This window comes from Mustelus asterias, chromosome 10 (genome assembly GCF_964213995.1).
Source record: "Mustelus asterias chromosome 10, sMusAst1.hap1.1, whole genome shotgun sequence".
Classification (NCBI taxonomy): domain Eukaryota; kingdom Metazoa; phylum Chordata; class Chondrichthyes; order Carcharhiniformes; family Triakidae; genus Mustelus; species Mustelus asterias.
In genome coordinates, this window is record NC_135810.1 from 83,250,383 (window position 1) to 83,271,053 (window position 20,671).

The 20,671-nt window shown below is 41.5% G+C and overlaps 1 protein-coding gene across 3 annotated transcripts in view; it reads left to right on the forward strand.

Moving 5' to 3' along the window:
• The window catches only part of atm (ATM serine/threonine kinase), a 135,885-nt gene extending 121,098 nt beyond the window's left edge, over window positions 1–14,787 (forward strand). For all 3 annotated transcript variants that reach the window (XM_078222057.1, XM_078222059.1, XM_078222058.1), the window contains 5 exons: window positions 105–191; window positions 2,684–2,798; window positions 5,955–6,018; window positions 9,825–9,973; window positions 13,408–14,787. In XM_078222057.1, coding sequence (XP_078078183.1) covers window positions 105–191; window positions 2,684–2,798; window positions 5,955–6,018; window positions 9,825–9,973; window positions 13,408–13,588 — 596 coding nt within the window. In that variant the 3' untranslated portion in view covers window positions 13,589–14,787. The remainder of the gene's footprint in view (window positions 1–104; window positions 192–2,683; window positions 2,799–5,954; window positions 6,019–9,824; window positions 9,974–13,407) is intronic.
• Window positions 14,788–20,671: the final 5,884 nt, after the last annotated feature.

Sequence of the window (20,671 nt, forward strand, 5' to 3'; positions counted from 1 at the left end):
CATGAGCTACCACAGTCAGTGTGAGTTTTGAACCCATGCCGTTGGCATCTTTCTGCATCTCACTCTAGCCTGTTATCTTATCGAAACTCTTCCTTTATTTGCAGTTTGCTACATTGTTGGTCTTGGCGACAGACACGTACAAAACATCCTCATTGACGAGGAATCTGCTGAACTTGTGCACATAGATTTGGGTGAGCACTTAGTAACCATTTTATTTGTATACATACCCATAATGCAAGAAATGAAAGCAAAGTGCTGGAAAAACTCAGCAGGTCTGGCAGCATCCGTGGAGAGAGAAAGTGTGTTAATGGCTGGGATTCCCTAGTTCTCCAGCTGTTCACACCCTGCCGCCAGTGCAAGTGAGAACAGAAAATTTCAGTTCAGCCAAATCTCCATTCACTGCAGCCTTACCAGAGATCCTGCTGGCTTGAACAGCTAGAGAATTCTGCCCACTGTTTTGAGTTTGATGCGACTAATGCTAATGCAGAATTAATTGATACTTTATTTTCTTACTACTGTTAATATATAGCATTGCTAAAATGAGTAATTCTACAATTTATAGTTTTTAAACTTTATTTCATGGTTACTCACTGATGCACTATGCTGAAGTCCAACAGTGACAAGGTGCCACGATTTCCACTGTACCCAGTTTTTAATCTTTGCTTTGCCAACTGATAAGGAACCTTGTCCCTTCTCTACAGGGAGAATGAGGCGGCAGATTACACTTTCACACCTTTTTAGAAAGGCTTGGAAATAAAGTGCAAGAAACTGCAAATGTTGAAACACACAGCTAAGTCAGCAACTGTAGAGAGGGCAGATCAGGTATTACAACCTTTCATCAAATCATCAGTTGAAGTGTGCTGATGACAGGCTGTGTTCTGTTTCGGGTATATCCCAGTCACAGAAGAACACCAGAGGGTGAGGTGTTAAATATTTTGAATAGACTAGATTACTGTTTTTGGGGTAGTGATAAAGCAAAGAGAAGTTGTCAAACCCAATAATGAAATCTAGGAAAGCTCAGAGTTTGAGATAAAAGCTCTGAACCAAAGAGAACAGCAGTATAAGCATAAAATAGTAGACATCATAAGTTAAAAGCAAAACATGCAAAAGGAATAGGCTAAAAGAGAGAAGATGGTGGACAATCATGAGGGATGTGATTGAGCTGGAAAAATATACAAAGTGAAGTAGCCAAGGATTAGATCAGGAGTCTTCACTGTTTCGGATCAACATAAATCTAAATTCAGTAACCCAAGACAAGTTACCATATTTGCAGATGATACCAAACTGGGGATTCAGTGGGTAATTTCTTTTGTTGGCTCAGCCTCAGAAATGGACCCAGACCTTTGGTATGTAAAATTCAAAACAAATGCGTGCAAAATCTTACACGTTGGAAGAGAAAACCAGGAATGTATTTACTTAATGAGTGGTGTCAAACTGAGAGGTTGAAATAAATCAAGGGCTCAACACTGACCTTATCCAACCATTACAGGACCTTATCCAACCATTACAGGACCTTATCCAACCATTACAGGACAGCAATTGATAAAGCTGATGGAATGCTGAGCAATATTGCAAAATCAGTAAAATATCGGATCAATTTTCAGAGTGAATGCATCTAGCAGAAGATCTTCACCCATATTGGTAAATTATAGACAAAAACAGAAAATGCTGGAAAATCTCAAATCTGGAGAGAGAACGGAGCTAACGTTTCGAGTCTGGAAGACCCTTCGTCAGCACTCTGTCAGTTATTCCGGACTGAACATTGAGTTCAACACCTTCAGAGCATGAACTCTCCCCTCCACCAGCTCTGACGAAGGGTCATCCAGACTTGAAACTTTGGCTCTAATCTCTCTCCACGGATGCTGTCGGACCTGCTGAGATTTTCCAGAGTTTTCTCTTTTTGTATCTGATTCCAGCATCCGCAGTATTTTGCTTTTATATTGGTAAATCATAGATAGCGTACCTATAGTTTCCTAACGTGCACATCCACCAGGGTGAGGGTTTCCACAGGGAGATTCTACTCAGAAACTAGGCCTTAATAGATCTGAAGTGATCAGTCTTCAGTCAGTCTGCTACTTGAATAGTGCAGTATTTATTTTGTAATGGGAGAATGTAGATTTCTTTGGAAGGGTGAACCATATCATCTCCCTCATCTTTATGATGTTGTTCAGCCATCAGAGACAGCACATGTGACAGTGGACATTCGAGACAGTCCTGCTCAGCCAGGTGGAGAACAAGATGTGGCATCATCCGGCTTTACTGGGGCTAAACTATAATAAACATCAAAAATGGATGCTGATTACTCTCCATAGGGAAAAGAAATGGTGTCCTGTAAATGGCATGTTTTTGTTTGCTTGTTTCTCAAACCTTTGTATAAGGTGTTGTTGAAATGCATTCCACCCTATTTCAGTGCTGCTGATCTTAGATTGGATATAATTTAACTTGACAAAGATTATTAACCATTTGTTTAACAGTTGTATGTTACCATTGAAAGTGATGGTAATTTATTTAGATTAGAAGTAACCAATTCTGACCTTGTGTACAACTATGTGAGTACACTGTCACTGAAAGCAACAACTGTAGGAAGTTAAAGGGATGTAGATAAACCCAGTTTTGTAACTGGGCTCCAGTTAATGCACACCTCATTCACTTGAACTCCTGATATGTTTCTCTCTCGTAATAGGAGTTGCATTTGAGCAAGGAAAAATTCTTCCTACTCCAGAGACTGTTCCGTTCCGACTAACCAGGGACATAATAGATGGAATGGGCATCACTGGTGTGGAAGGTGTTTTCAGGAGGTAAGTGCTAGAAGCTACTTGTGTCAGTTACAATGTTATACTTATTTCAATCAGCTAGAATCTTAGAAACCCTACAGCACAGAAAGAGGCCATTCAGCCCATTGAGTCTGCACCGACCACAATCCCACCCAGGCCCTACCCCCATATCCCTACATATTTACCCACTAATCCCTCCAACCTACGCATCCCAGGACACTAAGGGGCAATTTTTAACCTGGCCAATCAACCTAACCCGCACATCTTTGGACTGTGGGAGGAAACCGGATCCGGCACCCGGAGGAAACCCACGCAGACACGAGGAGAATGTGCAAACTCCACACAGACAGTGACCCAAGCCGGGAATCGAACCCAGGTCCCTGGAGCTGTGAAGCAGCAGTGGAATTAGGGGTTATAGGGATCAGGTGGGTAAGTGGAACTGATCCACTTCAGATCAGCCATGATCTTATTGAATGGCGGGACAGGCTCGAGGGGCTAGATGGCCTACTCCTGCTCCTATTTCTTATGTTCTTAGTGCTAACCACTGTGCTACCTTGCCGCCCCAAGATTTTTAAAAAATTAAATCTCCATAAATTAACAGGAAAATGGATTAAACTTGGATTGCATAACTGTTAAATGGACCCAAGGATACACTGTGTACAGACAGACAATATTCTAACTTCAAAATTACGAAGCTTTTAATGTGACTTAAATACAAACATCCTGCCATCTAAAGACTCTGACTGTCCTAGAGCTATTTCACACCAAATGAGTTGGTTACAGATGGAACTTGCACCCGTCACTTGGCAGGAAGTCCTGCCATAGAAAACTGCTGGCCAATCTGATACGTATGTAGTTTGGGATTTCTTTCCATGTTCTTTTGACCTAACAATATTCTGTGTGGGATCATTGGGAATGAGGTGAGAAAAGTTATTCAGGAATGGAATTTTTTTCACTCTAAAATAATTCTTAGGATGTGGGCGTCACTGGCTAGACCAGCATTTATTGCCCTTGAGAAGGTGATGGTACCTGAACCACTGCAGTCCATGTGGTGTGTTAGAGAGGAAGTTCCAGGATTTGGCCCAGCAATAGTGAAAGAACAGCAGGAGAACCACAGAGAAGTTATATATATTTTCATATGATATATTTCCGAGTCAGGATGGCGAGTGGCTTGAAGGGGAACTTCCAGGTGGTGGTGTTCCCATGTGTCTGCTGCCCTTGTCCTTCTAGATGGTAGCAATTGTGAGTTTGGAAGCTGCTTTCTAAGGAGCCTGAGTGAGTTCATGCAGTGCATCTTGTAAATAGTACACACAGCTGCTACTGTGCGTCAGCGGTGGAGAGAGTGAATGTTTGTGGATGGGGTGCCAATCAAGCATACTGCTTTGTCCTGGATGATGTCAAGCTTCTGGTTTGTTGTTGAAGCTGTACTCATCCAGCCAAGTGGAGAATATTCCATCACACTCCTGACTTGTGCCCTGTGGATGGTGGACAGGCTTTGGAAAGTCAGGAGGTGAGTTACTTGCTAGATTCCTAACCTCTGACATGCTTACAGCCACAGTATTTTCATGGCTAGTCCAGTTCAGTTCCTGGTGAATGGTAAAATCCAGGATGTTGATAGTGGGGGACTCAGCGATGGTAGTGCCATTGAATTTCAACGGGCGATAGTTATATTCTGTCTTGTTGGAGATGGTCATCACCTGGCACTTGAGGCACGAATGCAACTTAACACTTGTCAGTACATGCCTGGATATCGTCTAGGTCTTCCTGAATTTGGACGTGGTGTCTGAGGAGTCGCAAAAGTGCTGAACATTGTGCAATCATCAACAAACATTCCCACTTTTGACCTTATGATGGAAGGAAGGTAGCAGCTGGAGATGGTTGGGCCGAGGACAATACCCTGAGGAACATCTACAACGTGTCCTGGAACTGAGATGATGACCTCCACAACCACAACTCTTTTTTTTGTGCCACATATGACTTCAACCAGTGGAGAGTTTTCCACCTGATTCCCATTGATTCCAGTTTTGCTAGGGCTCTGTGATGCCACACACAGTCAAATGCTGCCTTGAGTAGGGTAGTCACTCTCATCTCACCTCTAGCGTTCAGTTTTTTTGTCCATGTTTGAACCAAGGCTGTAATTGGGTCAGGAGCTGAGTGGCTGTAGCGGAACCCGAACTGAGTGTCTGTGAGCAGATTATTTCTGGGTAAGTGCTGTTTGATCGCACTGTTGATGACCCCTTCCATCACTTTGCGGATGAACGAGTATAGGCTGATGGGGTGGTATTTGGCTGGGTTGGATTTGTCCTACTTTTTGTTCACAGGACATAACTGGGCAATTTTCCACATCGCTGAGTAGATGCCAGTAAACTTACGGTCAAGGTGCTGCTGTGACAATGAACTCTTGTTTATAAGCTCTGCAGTGCATTGCCAGGACAGAAGTGAACAACAGGCAGCGGCATTGCAGCTTCTCTCCCCCCACATTGAAACTGGGGTTGTTGCTCCATCTGCTGCACCATCCACCAGGGGCAATCTGGACAACGGCTGCAGACAGACATGTGCCACAATCACACTTACAGTTGTACCGGAACAGCTTGACTAGGGGCATGGCAAGTTCTGGAGCACAATTTTGCAGTAACATTGCCAGGCTGTTGTCAGGACCCGTAGCTTTTCCGTATCCAGCACCTTCAGACATTTCTTGATATCACATGGAATTAATCAGTTTGGCTGAAGACTGGCATCTGTGACGCTGGGGACCTCCAGAGGAGGCTCAGATGGATCATTCACTTGGCACTTCTTGCTGAAGATTGTTGCAAATGCTTCAATCTTATCTTTTGCCGCTTTGTATTTATGGTTGAGCATTTTCTGTCATAGTAAATTCTGGACCTGAACAATGTACAGTGCTCCTTTCTCTATCCAGCAGTTGATAGTGTGTCTCTAAAGCATAATTTCCAATGCACTCATGTAAATTTTCTATCTTCTATATTAACAATTATAGAAGCTCTTCAGATTGCAAATTAATGTCAAATTAGAGTGTACTTTGTTGTCAATTGTTAATGTGTATGAAACTTCAGGTAACAAATAATAATTCATCGCTCTCTTCGAATTAAATTTAAAATCCAGAAATGAAAGGAGACTGGGTGCTGTGTCCCCCATAACATTTTCTATCCTCTTATCCTTCAGGTGTTGTGAGAAGACAATGGAGGTTATGAGAAGTTCCCAAGAAGCCTTACTAACTATTGTTGAGGTAACTTTTCTTTATTAAGCTTATGTGCATCTCCCCATTGAAGAGATGCCAAATGGACAAACAAGTAGTTGGTACACTTGACTTTCACCCTTGCTTCAAACGCAAATGCAAGCAGCTTATGGATTTATTTTTGTCCAGGATTGATTCCAACAATGCAGTTACCCATCCTTCAGCCTCAAAACTTCTATCCACTTCAAGCCTGGAGTTGAGCATTTTCTACTCTCTTACTCCCATCCTACCCTCTTCAAGCTCATCTCATCCATGAGACCCACTTCTTGCTCTTGTTCATTATGCTTGATCATAAATTTACTGTTCAATGCTTCTCCCCTCATTCAGCTCCATGTAAATCCTTACATGGTTTAATTCGTATCTAGCCAAGCACAGCATATTTCCAGCAAAGGTTTTTCTTTCCTCCCCTGTGTCATCACCTTTAGGGTCCCCTGAAATCTAATGGTGAATTACTTCATCTTTCTTATCTACATATTTCTTCCTTAGCAACATCATCCACAAGCCTATGTCAGCTTTTGCATGCATACCGATGATACCCAGCACTACCTGTCCATCACATCTTTTGGCCCCTTGACTGCCTTTGTATTTTCCATCATCTCGTCTGCCACAAAACTTTTCTCAAGCTCTTACCTTTCCCAGCTCAACACTGTGAGGATATAATCATCATCACTTTTGGCCCCATCACCTTCTCCACTCCATTGCTGTTGAATCCAGCCTATACCCCAGCAACATTCTCGGGCTGATCATTTACATTTTTGTCTCCTGTTTTATCTTGGAATAAACTTTACATCCTGTTCAACACCAAGACTGTTTGCTTCCACTTCCATAATTGGTCCATCTCCACTTCTACCTCAAACCCACTGCCTTTGTCAGCATCACATTTGAATACGCCCAACAATCTTTTCTCTGGTCTTTGATCTTCCACTATCAACAAACTCCAACTTAGCCAAAGCTGCCACACATATCCTGTTCTCCTCTGCTCTTTGTGATTTTTATTAATGACTTAGAGGAGTGGGCTGAAGGGTGGATCAGTAAATTTGCTGATGACACCAAGATTGGTGGAGTAGTGGATGAGGTGGAGGGCTGTTGTAGGCTGCAAAGAGACATAGATAGGATGCAAAGCTGGGCTGAAAAATGGCAAATGGAGTTTAACCCTGATAAATGTGAGGTGATTCATTTTGGTAGGACTAATTTAAATGTGGATTACAGGGTCAAAGGTAGGGTTCTGAAGACTGTGGAGGAACAGAGAGATCTTGGGGTTCATATCCACAGATCTCTAAAGATTGCCACTCAAGTGGATAGAGCTGTGAAGAAGGCCTATAGTGTGTTAGCTTTTATTAACAGGGGGTTGGAGTTTAAGAGCTGTGGGGTTATGCTGCAACTGTACAGGACCTTGGTGAGACCACATTTGGAATATTGTGTGCAGTTCTGGTCACCTCACTATAAGAAGGATGTGGAAGCGCTGGAAAGAGTGCAGAGGAGATTTACCAGGATGCTGCCTGGTTTGGAGGGTAGGTCTTATGAGGAAAGGTTGAGGGAGCTGGGGCTGTTCTCTCTGGAGCGGAGGAGGCTGAGGGGAGACTTAATAGAGGTTTATAAAATGATGAAGGGGATAGATAGAGTGAACGTTCAAAGACTATTTCCTTGGGTGGATGGAGCTATTACAAGGGGGCATAACTATAGGGTTCGTGGTGGGAGATACAGGAAGGATATCAGAGGTAGGTTCTTTACGCAGAGAGTGGTTGGGGTGTGGAATGGACTGCCTGCAGTGATAGTGGAGTCAGACACTTTAGGAACATTTAAGCGGTTATTGGATAGTCACATGGAGCACACCAGGATGATAGAGAGTGGGATAGCTTGATCTTCGTTTCAGATAAAGCTTGGCACAACATCGTGGGCCGAAGGGCCTGTTCTGTGCTGTACTGTTCTATGTTCTATATCCCGGTTATCCAGCACTCTGTTCTTATTCTCTACATGGGCTTCCTGTCTTCCAACACATTCAATACAGTGTCCTTATCTTCATCTATAAATCCCTCCTTGGGCTTCCCCCATCCATTTCAATTATCTTTTCCAGCCCTCTATCTTCTCCCAAACTTCTTGTGATGCTCCCTTGCAATCCCTTCACCCAGCACTGGTGACAGCATTCAGCCACTTTTACACTAATTTTCTGGAACCCTCTCTAAACTTCTCCATCTCTGTCATGTCAAAAACCATTTTAAAATCCAACTCAGACCTAACCTTTGATCACCCTCTCTAGGCTGGGTAATTTGGCTTCATAGCACTGCTAATACAAGTGTTATGGAAGCGTGAAACTCATAAAATTTTGGCTATGGCGCTTCATCCACTTCTGGCATGGCACATCCTGTTAGCGTAGGCATGCCTTGCATGCTGCAGAAGCATGGAAAATGGGAAGATCGTAGCACGGGGCAGCACGGTGGTGCAGTGGTTAGCACTGCTGCCTCACAGCGCCAGGGACCTGGGTTCAGTTCCGGCCTCAGGTCACTGTCTGTGGAGTTTCTCCCGCGTCTGCGTGGGTTTCCTCTGGGTGCAGAGTCCAAAGATGTGCGGGTTAGGTTGATTGGCCATTCAAAATTGACCCGAATGTCACGGGATTAGCAGGATAAATATGTGGGGTTATGGGAATAGGGCCTGGGTGGGATTCTGGTCGGTGCAGACTCGATGGGCCAAATGGCCTCCTGTACTGTATGGATTCTAAACAGCCTCTAATGCTAAGTTGGTTCGTGATTTGCCATTTTGCATCACACAAGTCTCCTTAATCCTCTCTTAATTACTCCCAACTGAACACATGTTCAGCCAAATGAGGGGCCCCAGTAGTGTTATTTAAAGAGGTAACCACATATTCTTCATGTGAGGTGCTTTCAATGTTCTTTAGCAGAAAATAGCAGAAAATTTAGCAGAGCTAGTGAAAGCACTGCGAGTTAATGGAGGAGGTTTGAAAAACATTTGGATTTACAAGAGAGTGGTACTGGATTTTGACATGGAGGTGTGAGGATTTGGAAGGCCTGTCAGGTAAAAACTGTTTCAGTTATCCCCCCATCGTTAGGAACATTCCTTCTGAAGCTAACCCTGTTAGACAAGGTTAGAAGGCCTTACCTATCTGGGTATTTAGAAAGCTCTTCTCAGCCAGGAGCAATGTGTTGTAACTTAAACTTAAACACTCAGCAGGTGTTTAAGTTCGTAACTAGGTTAATTGATTAAGCACATCACTGCATGTATATAATGGGGAAATGTGATAATGGAGTTGGAGTTTTATTGGGAATAAAGCTCTATCTGAAAGAAGTGGAGACTTGGTTTCTTTATTACCAACTGGCCATTAGAGCTTATCACGTGTGAGGTGCCTGTATTTCACCAAGGAGGTGGTGACTGAACTGTGCCATTTCCTACAACCAGACTGGCAGCTGCACAGAGGGCAAGGGCAGCACTGTCAGTCCTATCTAGATCATTTTCACCCTAAATTTCTATGCTAATGCATTTTCAGGCAGGTGACATTAGCAACATCTCAAAGTTTGAAGAGGTATCGGTTTTACAGAGTAATGATGGCAAATGCTGACAGTTTCACTGTCATTACGACCATGAACTCCTGTCCATTATTAAGATCTGCTTTGCCCATTTAGCTGTTGTGTTTACTGTTCCAGGGTAATATGTACCAATAAAAGTATCAAAAGTTTGAAGCTGTACCAATTTAAAATGTTGGGAAGGAGAGTTCCCCAAGAAGTGCTTTTATTGATATTCATATAGAGTTTTCTCTTAAACTCTCCTCTTCACATACTTTCCAGGTGCTGCTGTATGACCCCCTTTTTGACTGGACTATGAATCCTTTAAAAGCACTTTACCTACAGCAGAGACCTGAAGAAGATGCAGACCTCCACTCCACACTGAATTCCACTATAGCTGGAGCTGAGACAGAGTGTGGTGGAGATACCACGTAAGAGTCATTATCAATTTAAGATATCTATGTTACTGCAACATTAATGATCATACGATTCCAATGTGACTTAACTCATTGTTATGCAAAGGCTGCTGGTTTGTGTCATTGATTTCTCAAACAATGAGCCAGATTTAAATTTTTGGATCAACACCCATGTCTGGATAAGTCCAGGTTCTTAATTCTGCAAGGCATCAATGTGACACATGCTGCAATTTTTTAATGAAAAGCCAATCAGTGGGTAGAGTGCACACTTGCTGGCCAATATGTGGGCTTCCAACACTGGAGGGCCAACACTCCTGCACTAAAAGTGCAACAACCTGCCAAATTGCATCTAAAAGGGTTAGCAGGTACTTCAGGGTGAAGGTGCCCTCTCAGAACCTTTAAAATTCTGAAGGGGTGGGCACACAATGTTAAGTGACATGGAGCACTGGCGTCTCCATCTCTTGATCTATCACTGGGACACTGCCTACTTTCACTGGCCTTAAAAGGCCTCTTAATTGGCTACCTGTCACATGCAGGCAGGTGTCCATTGCATCTACGACTCAGAATCTGCCAGCAAACCAGAACATCATTCTCCCAAAGTGATTTTTCTGCCCAACCCCATCAGCCTTCAAAATTCAGCCAAATATGTTTCCAGTGTTGAGGTGTCATCAGAGAATGTGCTCAACAGAGACCAGAAGCAAAACAACAATATTTGCTTTCAATTCAGAAACAATTCTGTATTCTAATTCATTCACTCTCTTTTTTGATTGATTGTAGTACATCATGAGGCCTTATTTTGGCATATGGTAACTGGTCATAAATGGACAAAAGAATGAAAATGGGGTTAACCTCAGATGTAGCCAATAATTCATCCTTGTTCCTATTTTCTTGCATAGAATTTATGGCAGAGTGACAGGCCATTCAGCCCAACTAGGTTACGATCTTGCCCTATTTCATCTAGCTTCCTCTTAAAAACGTCTCTGCCATTCACCTTCAATGCCACCTGAGAAAGTTTGAAATGTCCTGGTTACATAGAAGTTCAAGAAACAGTGACTGCCATTGTTTCTGGTAAGGCCCTCCATAAATGCATAGGCTTGGGGTTGAGACCGCAGACCAAATCAGAGACTTCCTCCTTTGTTCAGCATGAGCAGCAAAATACTCACACCTGCTTATTTGACTAAGAGCAGGCATACTCAGGCTGTCTTCATTCCTACTTACTCCCTGAGGACAATAGGAATTGCCGAAGAAATGCTCAACCGTCCAGTGGGAGCTGTTTCCATTGAGTGCAATGCCCTCAAATACAGGTAGTAAAGAGAAAAATCAGGAGTAAAATGGCAAAGAGGGTGCACTTTTTTTTCACTGTCACTTACAAAGTCAGAATACACACCTGTAAGAACTCGAGGCCAGGACATCCAATTTGCAAGTGCACATTTTATATGTAGGCACAAAGCAATGTTGCATTTTTATGACCATTGGAAAACTTGGGGTGGTAAAAAGTAGCCTAATAAAGCCTAATTGCTTTACCAATAAATCATTTTATCATGATCCAAATTTACGTCTTCTCCCTAACTTGCATTGCATTCACCAGACACTAGAATCATTTTCATTGATTGCCCAATTTTAACGGTTAAGTAATAAAAAGGACTTCTTTACAGTACAAAATAAAAGGCAAATATGAATCTTCAGCTGAACATACAAATCCATCTCATTCAGACTCCAATAAATGTCTTTGCCTGTTTGAAATTATTTTAGTTAAAATAAAGGGCAAATCAGTTATGTTGTATTAGCAAGGTTGATTAGCAAAAATGTCCTTAGGTTCTTAGGAAACTACTCTTCAGCTATGCTTAGGTCCTCGGTACTTTTCCACGGGCATCTTGTCTATCTCAACTATCCTACTGATCTCCTTATTAGCCTCAACTATCCATAAGCCAAAACTTTGCTCCCTGTATCCTACTGTTTGCAGTTCTGCTCACCTATCAATCCTGTGCTCACAGAATTGCATTGGCTGTCAATCCATCGGTGCTTCAAATTTAAAGTTCACATTGTGTTTAAATCCCTTTATAGATTATCATTATCACCAGCTTATCATTGGTGCCTTCCCCAACCCTTTGACCTCTTTGTGCTTCCCTGTTCTTTTTGTACCACCATTGGCAGCAATGCTATCAGCTGTTTAAGACCCCCCTTAAAACCCATGTATTTGACAAAGGTTTCTGTGACCTCTCCTAATCACTTAATGGAATGATAGAGCATGCCTGTGCTAGTTCTTTGAAAGCATTATCCAATTATTCCCATCCTCATGTTCTTTTTCCACAATGTGGGGATGCCGATGTTGGACTGGGGTAAGCACATGTAACTGCTTACCCCCAGTCCAACACCGGCATCTCCACATCATGGCTACCATCGACACCGCAAACTGCCGACTCCAAGTGGAGAGGATCACCAAGAAGATCGCGCATATCGACATAGACATCTTTTTCCACAGCCCAACAAATTTTACTTTTTCAAGTGTTTACTTATCCAGTTCCCTTTGAATGTTTCTGCTGAATCTGCTTCCACCACCTTTTCAGGTAGTGCATTCCAGATCAAAGCAACGTCTTGCATAAGCATTAATTTTTTGCTAATTATGTTAAATCTGTGTCTAATGTCTAGTGACCCTTCTGTCACTAGGAACAGTACCTCCTTATTTATCCCATCTAAATCCTTCAAGATTTTGAACACCTCTATCAAAACTCCCCTCAATCTGCTCTGGTCTGAGGAGAATAATCTGAACTTCTCTTATCTCTCCATAGGACTTAAGTCTTTCATCCCTGATACCATTCTAATAAATTTAATCCCTCTCTAAGGTCTTGGCATCCCTTCTACGGTATGGTACCAGAATTAGCCATAACATTCGGGCCTAAGCAGTATTTTATAATAGGTTTAGCATAACTTCCTTACTTTTGTACTCCCATGTCTCAATTTATAAAGCCAAGGATCCCATATGGTTTTTAAATATGCTTCTCAACTTGTCCTGTCATCTTCAGAGGCTTGTGTAAGGATACCTAAATTGTACCATTTGGATAATATCGCCTTTCCTTCTGCTAATCAATCGCCTCACACTGCTCTGCTTTAGATTTCATCTGCCACGTGCCTGCCCATTTCACCAGTCTATTTCCTCCTGTCCTATTTTTCTCACTGTTCAGTCTGTTTCTGAATTCTGTGTCTTCTGCAAAGCTTTACCATGTATACCCTAGTCCAGGTCATTAACGTATACCAAAAAAGCAGTGAGCCCAACACTGACGCCTAGGGAACTCTATTGCACGCTTACCTTCTTTAGCTCCTCAATTTTAAGCTTCTGTGAAGGACCTTAGGGCATCTTTCAATGTGAAAGGTCCTATATAAATGCAGCTTGTTGTTGTATCTCGCATTTGTTATTGATCATGTTTATCTGCTACATTTTCTTTTAATAGTGATGTCAAGAGCATCAATAAAGTTGCAGAACGTGTGCTTCTAAGGCTGCAGGAGAAGCTGAAAGGGGTTGAGGAAGGTGCTGTCCTCAGTGTGGGTGGACAGGTGAATCTCCTTATACAGCAAGCCAGAGATCCAAAGAACCTCAGCCGACTATTTCCAGGCTGGCAACCTTGGGTATGATCAAAATAGGAAGAAAAAAATGTATGTTTCACTGTTCTTATTATAAACTACCAATGTTTGGGCTGTACAATATGGATGTGCATATTTTATCACACCTTTGAATCAGAATCCCTATACTTCAATTTTAGATATCAGTCAAGAGCTGCAAAATAGTTTTTTCCTTTGTTGATTCATTTCTAATGGATTAAAGGTTAATCGTGACATGAGAACAACATTGTATTGCCCTCCAATACTCAAGGTAGGGATTATAACTCCAATTCTCTCATACTGATAAAAAGATGCAAGAACTTTCTTGGTTAGGTTATTTTTTAAAAATTCAAGCTAATTGTTAATTTTGTGCCTTTGTTTCTATAATAGGTTTCAAATCAAAATTACCATTCTTTGAAAAGCTATTGCTGGATTCTTGTATTTCATAACCACAAATTTTAGGCTATATTTCATGCTGTTAACAGAAACCCACTCAGTAGTGTGGATCAGGGAATTGGGCCTTACAGATACAGTCCCTATCTCTTTCCCATCAAAAGTGTGGGGTCAGTGAATTTATTCTTGCCTTCAGTTCCAACAATGTAACAGAAGAGCCATCTAGCAATAATTCTGAAATGTTTGCATTTCTAGAGGCACCTCACTCCGTGCATATAATCACCTAAAACATTTTTTGAAAATTAATCACATATCTGAAACAAGATGTTTTTGCAAGATTAATGTCTGCTACAGGTATTTTGGCTTTAGTCTACATTCTACTACTCAAATATCAAGACATTCATTTTGCACGGTTAACAAACTTTGACTTTTTAAAAAATCTTTCCTCGGATGTTGATGTCGCTGGCATGGCCAAGATTTGTTCCCCATTCCTAATTGCCCTTGAGAATGAAATATTTTAAGAAATGATTTTGGTCTGTACAGATTTTGGTCTGATATTAAATCAAACTTGAATCTAGTGTATGTTGCAATTTAATTATTTGTACTCTTCCTGCAAGTTGTAAATTGACGGTATAATTTTAACTGTAAATTTATAATCTTCCTATCTGAATTTTCCATTATGTATTATGAGGCACCTTATCCATTCTTGGAAAAATATGCTCTGTTTGCCTATTCTATGCAATGTGCATTTTAGCATTTAGGATTTGCAGCCATTTTACTATTAATGCAGTGTTCCCCATATATTTTTAGACAAAAACTGAAATAAAAGTATTTGCATCAATATTTCTGAAGTAAGAGTCCATTATTTTCACTTGGTTTCATTTTTTACATTATAAAATGATTCCTTTTCCAGGGTAATTTACCACCTGTGAGAGCATTCATAAAATCAGATTCTACACATAAGAGATCATTTTCCGGAGAGATAATTTTTCAACTGCAAGTTCATTTAAACCTGCTAAATTATGATTACTTTCCATACAGTTGTATCTATTTCTTCAATATTTTATTGGAAATTGAATGACATCTCTGTTTCTGTTAGTTCATTGTAGTCCATCTTCTATGTTGGAGGAAATTGCGTAAAAGTTTTAAGTTTATTTATCAGTGTCACAAATAGGCTTACATTAACACTGCAATGAAGTTACTGTGAGAATCCCCTAGTTGCCACCTTCCAGTGCCTGTTCGGGTACACTGAGGGAGAATTTAGCATGGCCAGTGCACCTAACTAGCATGTCTTTCGGACTGTGGGAGGAAACCGGAGCACCCGGAGGAAATCCACGCTGACACAGAGAATGTGCGGACTCTGCACAGAAAGTGATCCAAGCCAGGAATCGAACCCGGGTCTCTGGCACTGAACCAGCAGTGCTAACCATTGTGTCACCGTGCTGCCCTCAATGATGGTGTACAGTGACTTTCCAGTTCAAGTACTTAGCCAGTGTACAGGGGCTTGCAGAATAAATTGTTTATTGTTAAAAATATTTGGATCTGTATCATGAAACTAAAATATTAAGTCTCAGATAACGTTAATTTTGTTTTTTCCCCTTCATAAGTGTGACTAATCTGTAACCAGCAAACACTAGATTCAAAATCAGTTGAGGTGTATAAAGAGGAAATAGGTACTTCTTTGGAAAATAAGGGATCTGGGGAAAAAATTCGAAAAAGATTGTGACGATACTGAACCTTTAAGAAATGTATTTGTGCCATGTTTTTCATGAGGGGACTGTTTTATACTTCAGCTCTGATTACAAAGCCAATTGTCTATCAATGGCAGCCCACATGCCAGAAGAGTAATTGGGGCGTTTGTTTTAATCTGACTTAATGCAGTTTTGTTATTTATTTTGGGTTTCAGAGTCGGGTTTGATTAGGCTGTCATCTGAAAGAGTCATCTGAATGGGCGGAGCTAGGTTTACTGAGAAACAAGCAGGCAGTTGCTGTTTGAATTTGAAAGGAGCAGCTTCTCTCTCTTTGGAGATTGAAAATTGTCTTCAAAAGGCAATGGGTGTTTACTCTTTCTCTGGAGTTCTACTGTTTGAAGACAGGCCTTTCTCTGGATGCTGCTGTCTGAGTGTCAGAAACCAGGTGTCTCTCTGTAACCTCTGTCCAGAGGTGCTAAAAGGCTTGAGGACTGGCAACTCGCATAAGCCTGTGTGTTTTGCTAACTGGTCCTGAAGAGTTTATGTCTGAGGATTATTGCTTAAATTGGAACTAATACAGATAGTCTAGCAGTTAAGAATTATACTTTGTCATGTTAAATATTTCATCAATGGGCGGCACGGTAGCACAGTGGTTAGCACTGCTGCTTCACAGCTCCAGGGACATGGGTTCGATTCCCGGCTTGGGTCACTGTCTGTGTGGAGTTTGCACATTCTCCTTGTGTCTGCGTGGGTTTCCTCCGGGTGCTCCGGTTTCCTCCCACAGTCCAAAGATGTGCGGGTTAGGTTGATTGGCCATGCTAAAAATTGTCCTTAGTGTCCTGAGATGCGTAGGTTAGAGAAATTAGTGGGTAAATATGTAGGGATATGGGGGTAGGGCCTGGGTGGGTTTGTGGTCGGTGCAGACTCGATGGGCCGAATGGCCTCTTTCTGTACTGTAGGGTTTCTATGTTTAATTGGTAAAAGTTATGCTAATTCATTTTGGTTATAATTAAGTTGTATTGTTAAATAAAGCTTGTTTTAATAAAAGCTTCCTAGTGGGTCAATAGAATCACACCTGGAATGAAACACCTTATTCTCACACTTAACGCCAAAATCAAAAATAGTTGGGGTCTAGGCTAACTTCATAATATACCTTGGAGTTTCTAAACTGGTCCCTAACAAGTTTTAAAAATAAACTAAAGCAAAATAGCGCAGATACTGAAAATCTGCAACAGACGGCCTGGGTCCTTGGGTGACTATCTGTGTGGAGTTTGCACATTCTCCCCATGTCATGCGAGTTTCCTCCCACAGTCCAAAGATGTGCAGGTTAGGTACATTGGCCATGCTAAATTGCCCCTTAAGTGACTGACCCAAAATGTGTAAGATAGGTGGGCTAGCTATGGTAGATGTGTGGGGTTACAGGAATAGGGTGGGGGAGAGGGCCTGGTTAAGATATCTCTCAGAGTCGGTGTGGACTCAATGGGCTGAATGCCAGCCTCCTGCTGCATTTGCTACTGAGTATTAATGTCTTGACTGTGATGGCCTGAGGACGTGTTTGTATTCCCTGCTGATAGCTTTACGTGGAATTTACAGCACAGAAACAGGCCGTTTGGCCCACCTCGTCTATTTTGGTGTTTAAGTTCCACAAAAGCCTCCTTGAATAGACTATCAGGGTGATATTCAGGTTCGTTCTTCCTTGTGGGTTTACCAAGTTCCTTGAATGTATTTATACTAGAAACATAGAGTGGTTACAGCACAGAAGGGGGCCACATTCAGCACATTGTCTTTGTGTCAGTTCTCCACAACAGCAACCCAGCTGGTCTCATTCCTTGACCTTTTTCTCTGTGGCCCAGTAAAATCTCCTCTTCAGATAATTATCCAGTTCCCATTTGAAAACCACAACTGAATCTGTCTCCACCACACGCTCAGGCAGTGCATTCCAGATCCAAACCACTTGTATAAAGACATTTTTCCTCATGTCACCTCTGGTTCTTTTGTTAATCACCTTTGGGTTCTGGACCTTCTGTGATGGGAACAGTTTCTCCCCATTTGCGCTCTCCAGGCCCCTCATGATTTTGAACACATCTAACAAATCTCTCAACCTTTTCTTCCCCAAGGAGAACAGTCCCAGCTTTGCCAATCTGTTCACATACTGAAGTCTCTCAACCTCACAATGATTCTTGTAAATCGTTTCTGCACCCTTTCTAAATCCTTTACATCCTTCCCATTCAGCTGAACCAGTGTTTTATGAAGTTTCATAACTTACTTGCTTTTAGATTCTGAGCTAAGTATAAAATGCGAGATTCTAATTTATTAAGCGCTTTCTCAACCTGCCCTGCCTCCTTCAATGATTTATTTACATATACACCCAGGTCCCTATTCTCCTGCATTTCCTTTAGAATTGTACCCTTTATTTTATGTCACCGCTCCTCATTCTCCTGACCAAAATGTATCATTTCACACTTTTCTACATTAAATTTTATTTGCCATGTGTCTGTCCATTCTACCAAGCTGTCTATATCCTCTTGAAGTCTATTGTTACCCACCTCACAGTTTACAATACTTCCAAGTCTTGTATCATTTTCAAATTTTGAAATTATGCCCTGTACACTCAGGTCTAAGTTATCAAAATAAATTAAGGAAAAGCAATGACTCTATATACCAGTTTACTGACATGCGGGGACTCAATTGAATATAATATAGGAAAACAATAAAATAGTAAGATTTAGAAATGATATGGCCAACACATTCTCTTAGATCTCCTGCACCTCAAAATTTGCTACTGCACCACTACTGTCGAGCAGCACTAAGCACCCTATCCAGAGCCTTCCAACCTGATGCAGGCAAAATGCCAGCAGGGCTAAATAGGCACATAAGTAGGGGAGACATAGCACTGTGGTTCCTGCTGCTAGTAAAATGCCGTGGCAGCAGGTAGACACCGGGCTCCCATCCCGATGACTTCCCCTGCCATTTTACCAACTCTCCTGCCTCCCAGTGTGTCAGCATTTGGCTGGCAAATTTCAATCAAGCTTTTTTTTCTCTCGGAGGAAGGAATGGAGGGATAATGGGATCGAAAGTCATGCACACCATTCTTTGAGCCTTGTAATGGTTATTCCGAAGGGCACCAAGGTCTGCCTTCCCTATAGTGAAGGGTGTGGGGAACCTTAATAACTTGGTTAAATTGAGGAGAACAAACAAAGCTTCAACGATCTAGAAACTGACAGTTCTAAAATTAAAATCACTGGTGAAAAAATACATTAATACAAATCCATAAATATTTTCCATTTTATTGATGAAACAACCTAACACTCTTCACATTTAGGGATTGTGCAGACACTAATTCTGAGCTGATTATTCCCAATTTCCTCATTTATGTAGTTCTTAGGAGTGTTCAGGTGTGTTTAATTCGAAAGGTCTCTGCAGGTGATGTATTCTTGCTTTAGTTGACATGTTCTGGTACAACCTTGGGTACGAACTTCTTTCGATTTCTCCCATTCCACCACTGTAACTTATGCAGAAATCCTGTTTGCATGCCAAAGCAGCTTCCACCGAGCTGTCAGCAAAATTACAGCAGTAAAACATCCACCCGTTGTGTTAAGATCAGGATGAATAATGAGCCTTTCATGTTTCTGCAAGTCATTTTCCACAAGCCCTGCTGAAAAGTGATTATATCTAATGGGATTCATGTTTCAACCAATTGATATAATTTAAGGAGCATGTCAAATTCTCAATATGCCCTCTGGCTATCAATCTTTATGGCCATTATTTATTTTTGTTCTTTTTTTATGCAATGCATCCCTAAGCACATAGTTGGCAGAGCAACAAAGGCTCCATGTCCTCGGATGAGTTTTTCTTTTCAAAGCTTTTACTGATTTTGTTTGTGTTCACCGGGATTAGCAATGTTGGAATGGAACATCCACATCTTTTTTCCCCAAAAAACATATCTTATTCATAACATATGTAAAAATAATTCAAATTTGACCTCAAATAAAGTACTAGATAAATTAGACCAGTTTCTTTCAATCCAATATTTGGCATCTGAGGTGCTTACAATTGGAGGTTATATTTACAATATACATGAATGTAAAACATTCTCAGGTGCACCCAGCCTGAGGAATTTATGTTAAGAGAGCCTTAGACAGCAGATTTCCACCATTGAGCCTTTGCAGCAGCTTGCACCAAGCTTTAGTGCATATCTTAGCACACAGTCCTGGATCTGAAAATGTGCCAATCTGCAGCACTCTTTCATCAATGCATTGAAAGGCTAGTTTCAGGCTGACAAGACAGCATCTTACACCGAGTTGATGGTCCTCATGGCAGCAGTTGATGTTCATCATGAATGGTGTGTGTCCCCATAGAGCACCAAGACCTGTGTTACACAACTGCCCAGGATGAATCTTGACACAAACCATGGAACCTTTTTCTAGATCTGCTGTGGATATCAGGTACTTAGGTCAGATCTGGCACTGCCAAAATGTTGAATAAAGCTCTCTTCACTCTGACCCAGCAGTGTGTCTCCATCCCAACTAAGAAGAGAACTTTGCATTCCACATGTGTGTGACATTTCCATTTCCTACACTCACCAGTCCATGAGTCATGACTAGTTTATTCTACGGCTGACTTGAGTTTAGACTGCCCAAACTGGATCCAGGTAGGGTTATCACAGCTAGCAGGCAGTTCACTGAAAATTCAAAACCAGGAAAGTGTCTATACTGTAGTCCTGTTGAGGCCCAGGGATTAAAATTTAGATACTAATATTGCTATGCTTTTTGCAGTGCAATTCTTTTCCAACTCTGCTTCTTTAACTTAACCAGGCAATACTAGTGGTAAAGATGTAATTTTGACCCACTGTCAGAGGATCTTATGCAGATTTATTAAATCTTGAGTGATACTAGTCGGAAATGTTAAGAAGTAACATTGCACTGTTGTCTACATTATGGTATTGACAAAGGCGCAGCCTGACACTGTCAGAATACCACATAAAATATAACTTGCCCTTCCTTTATTAATTAACAAGATGTGATCAGATCTC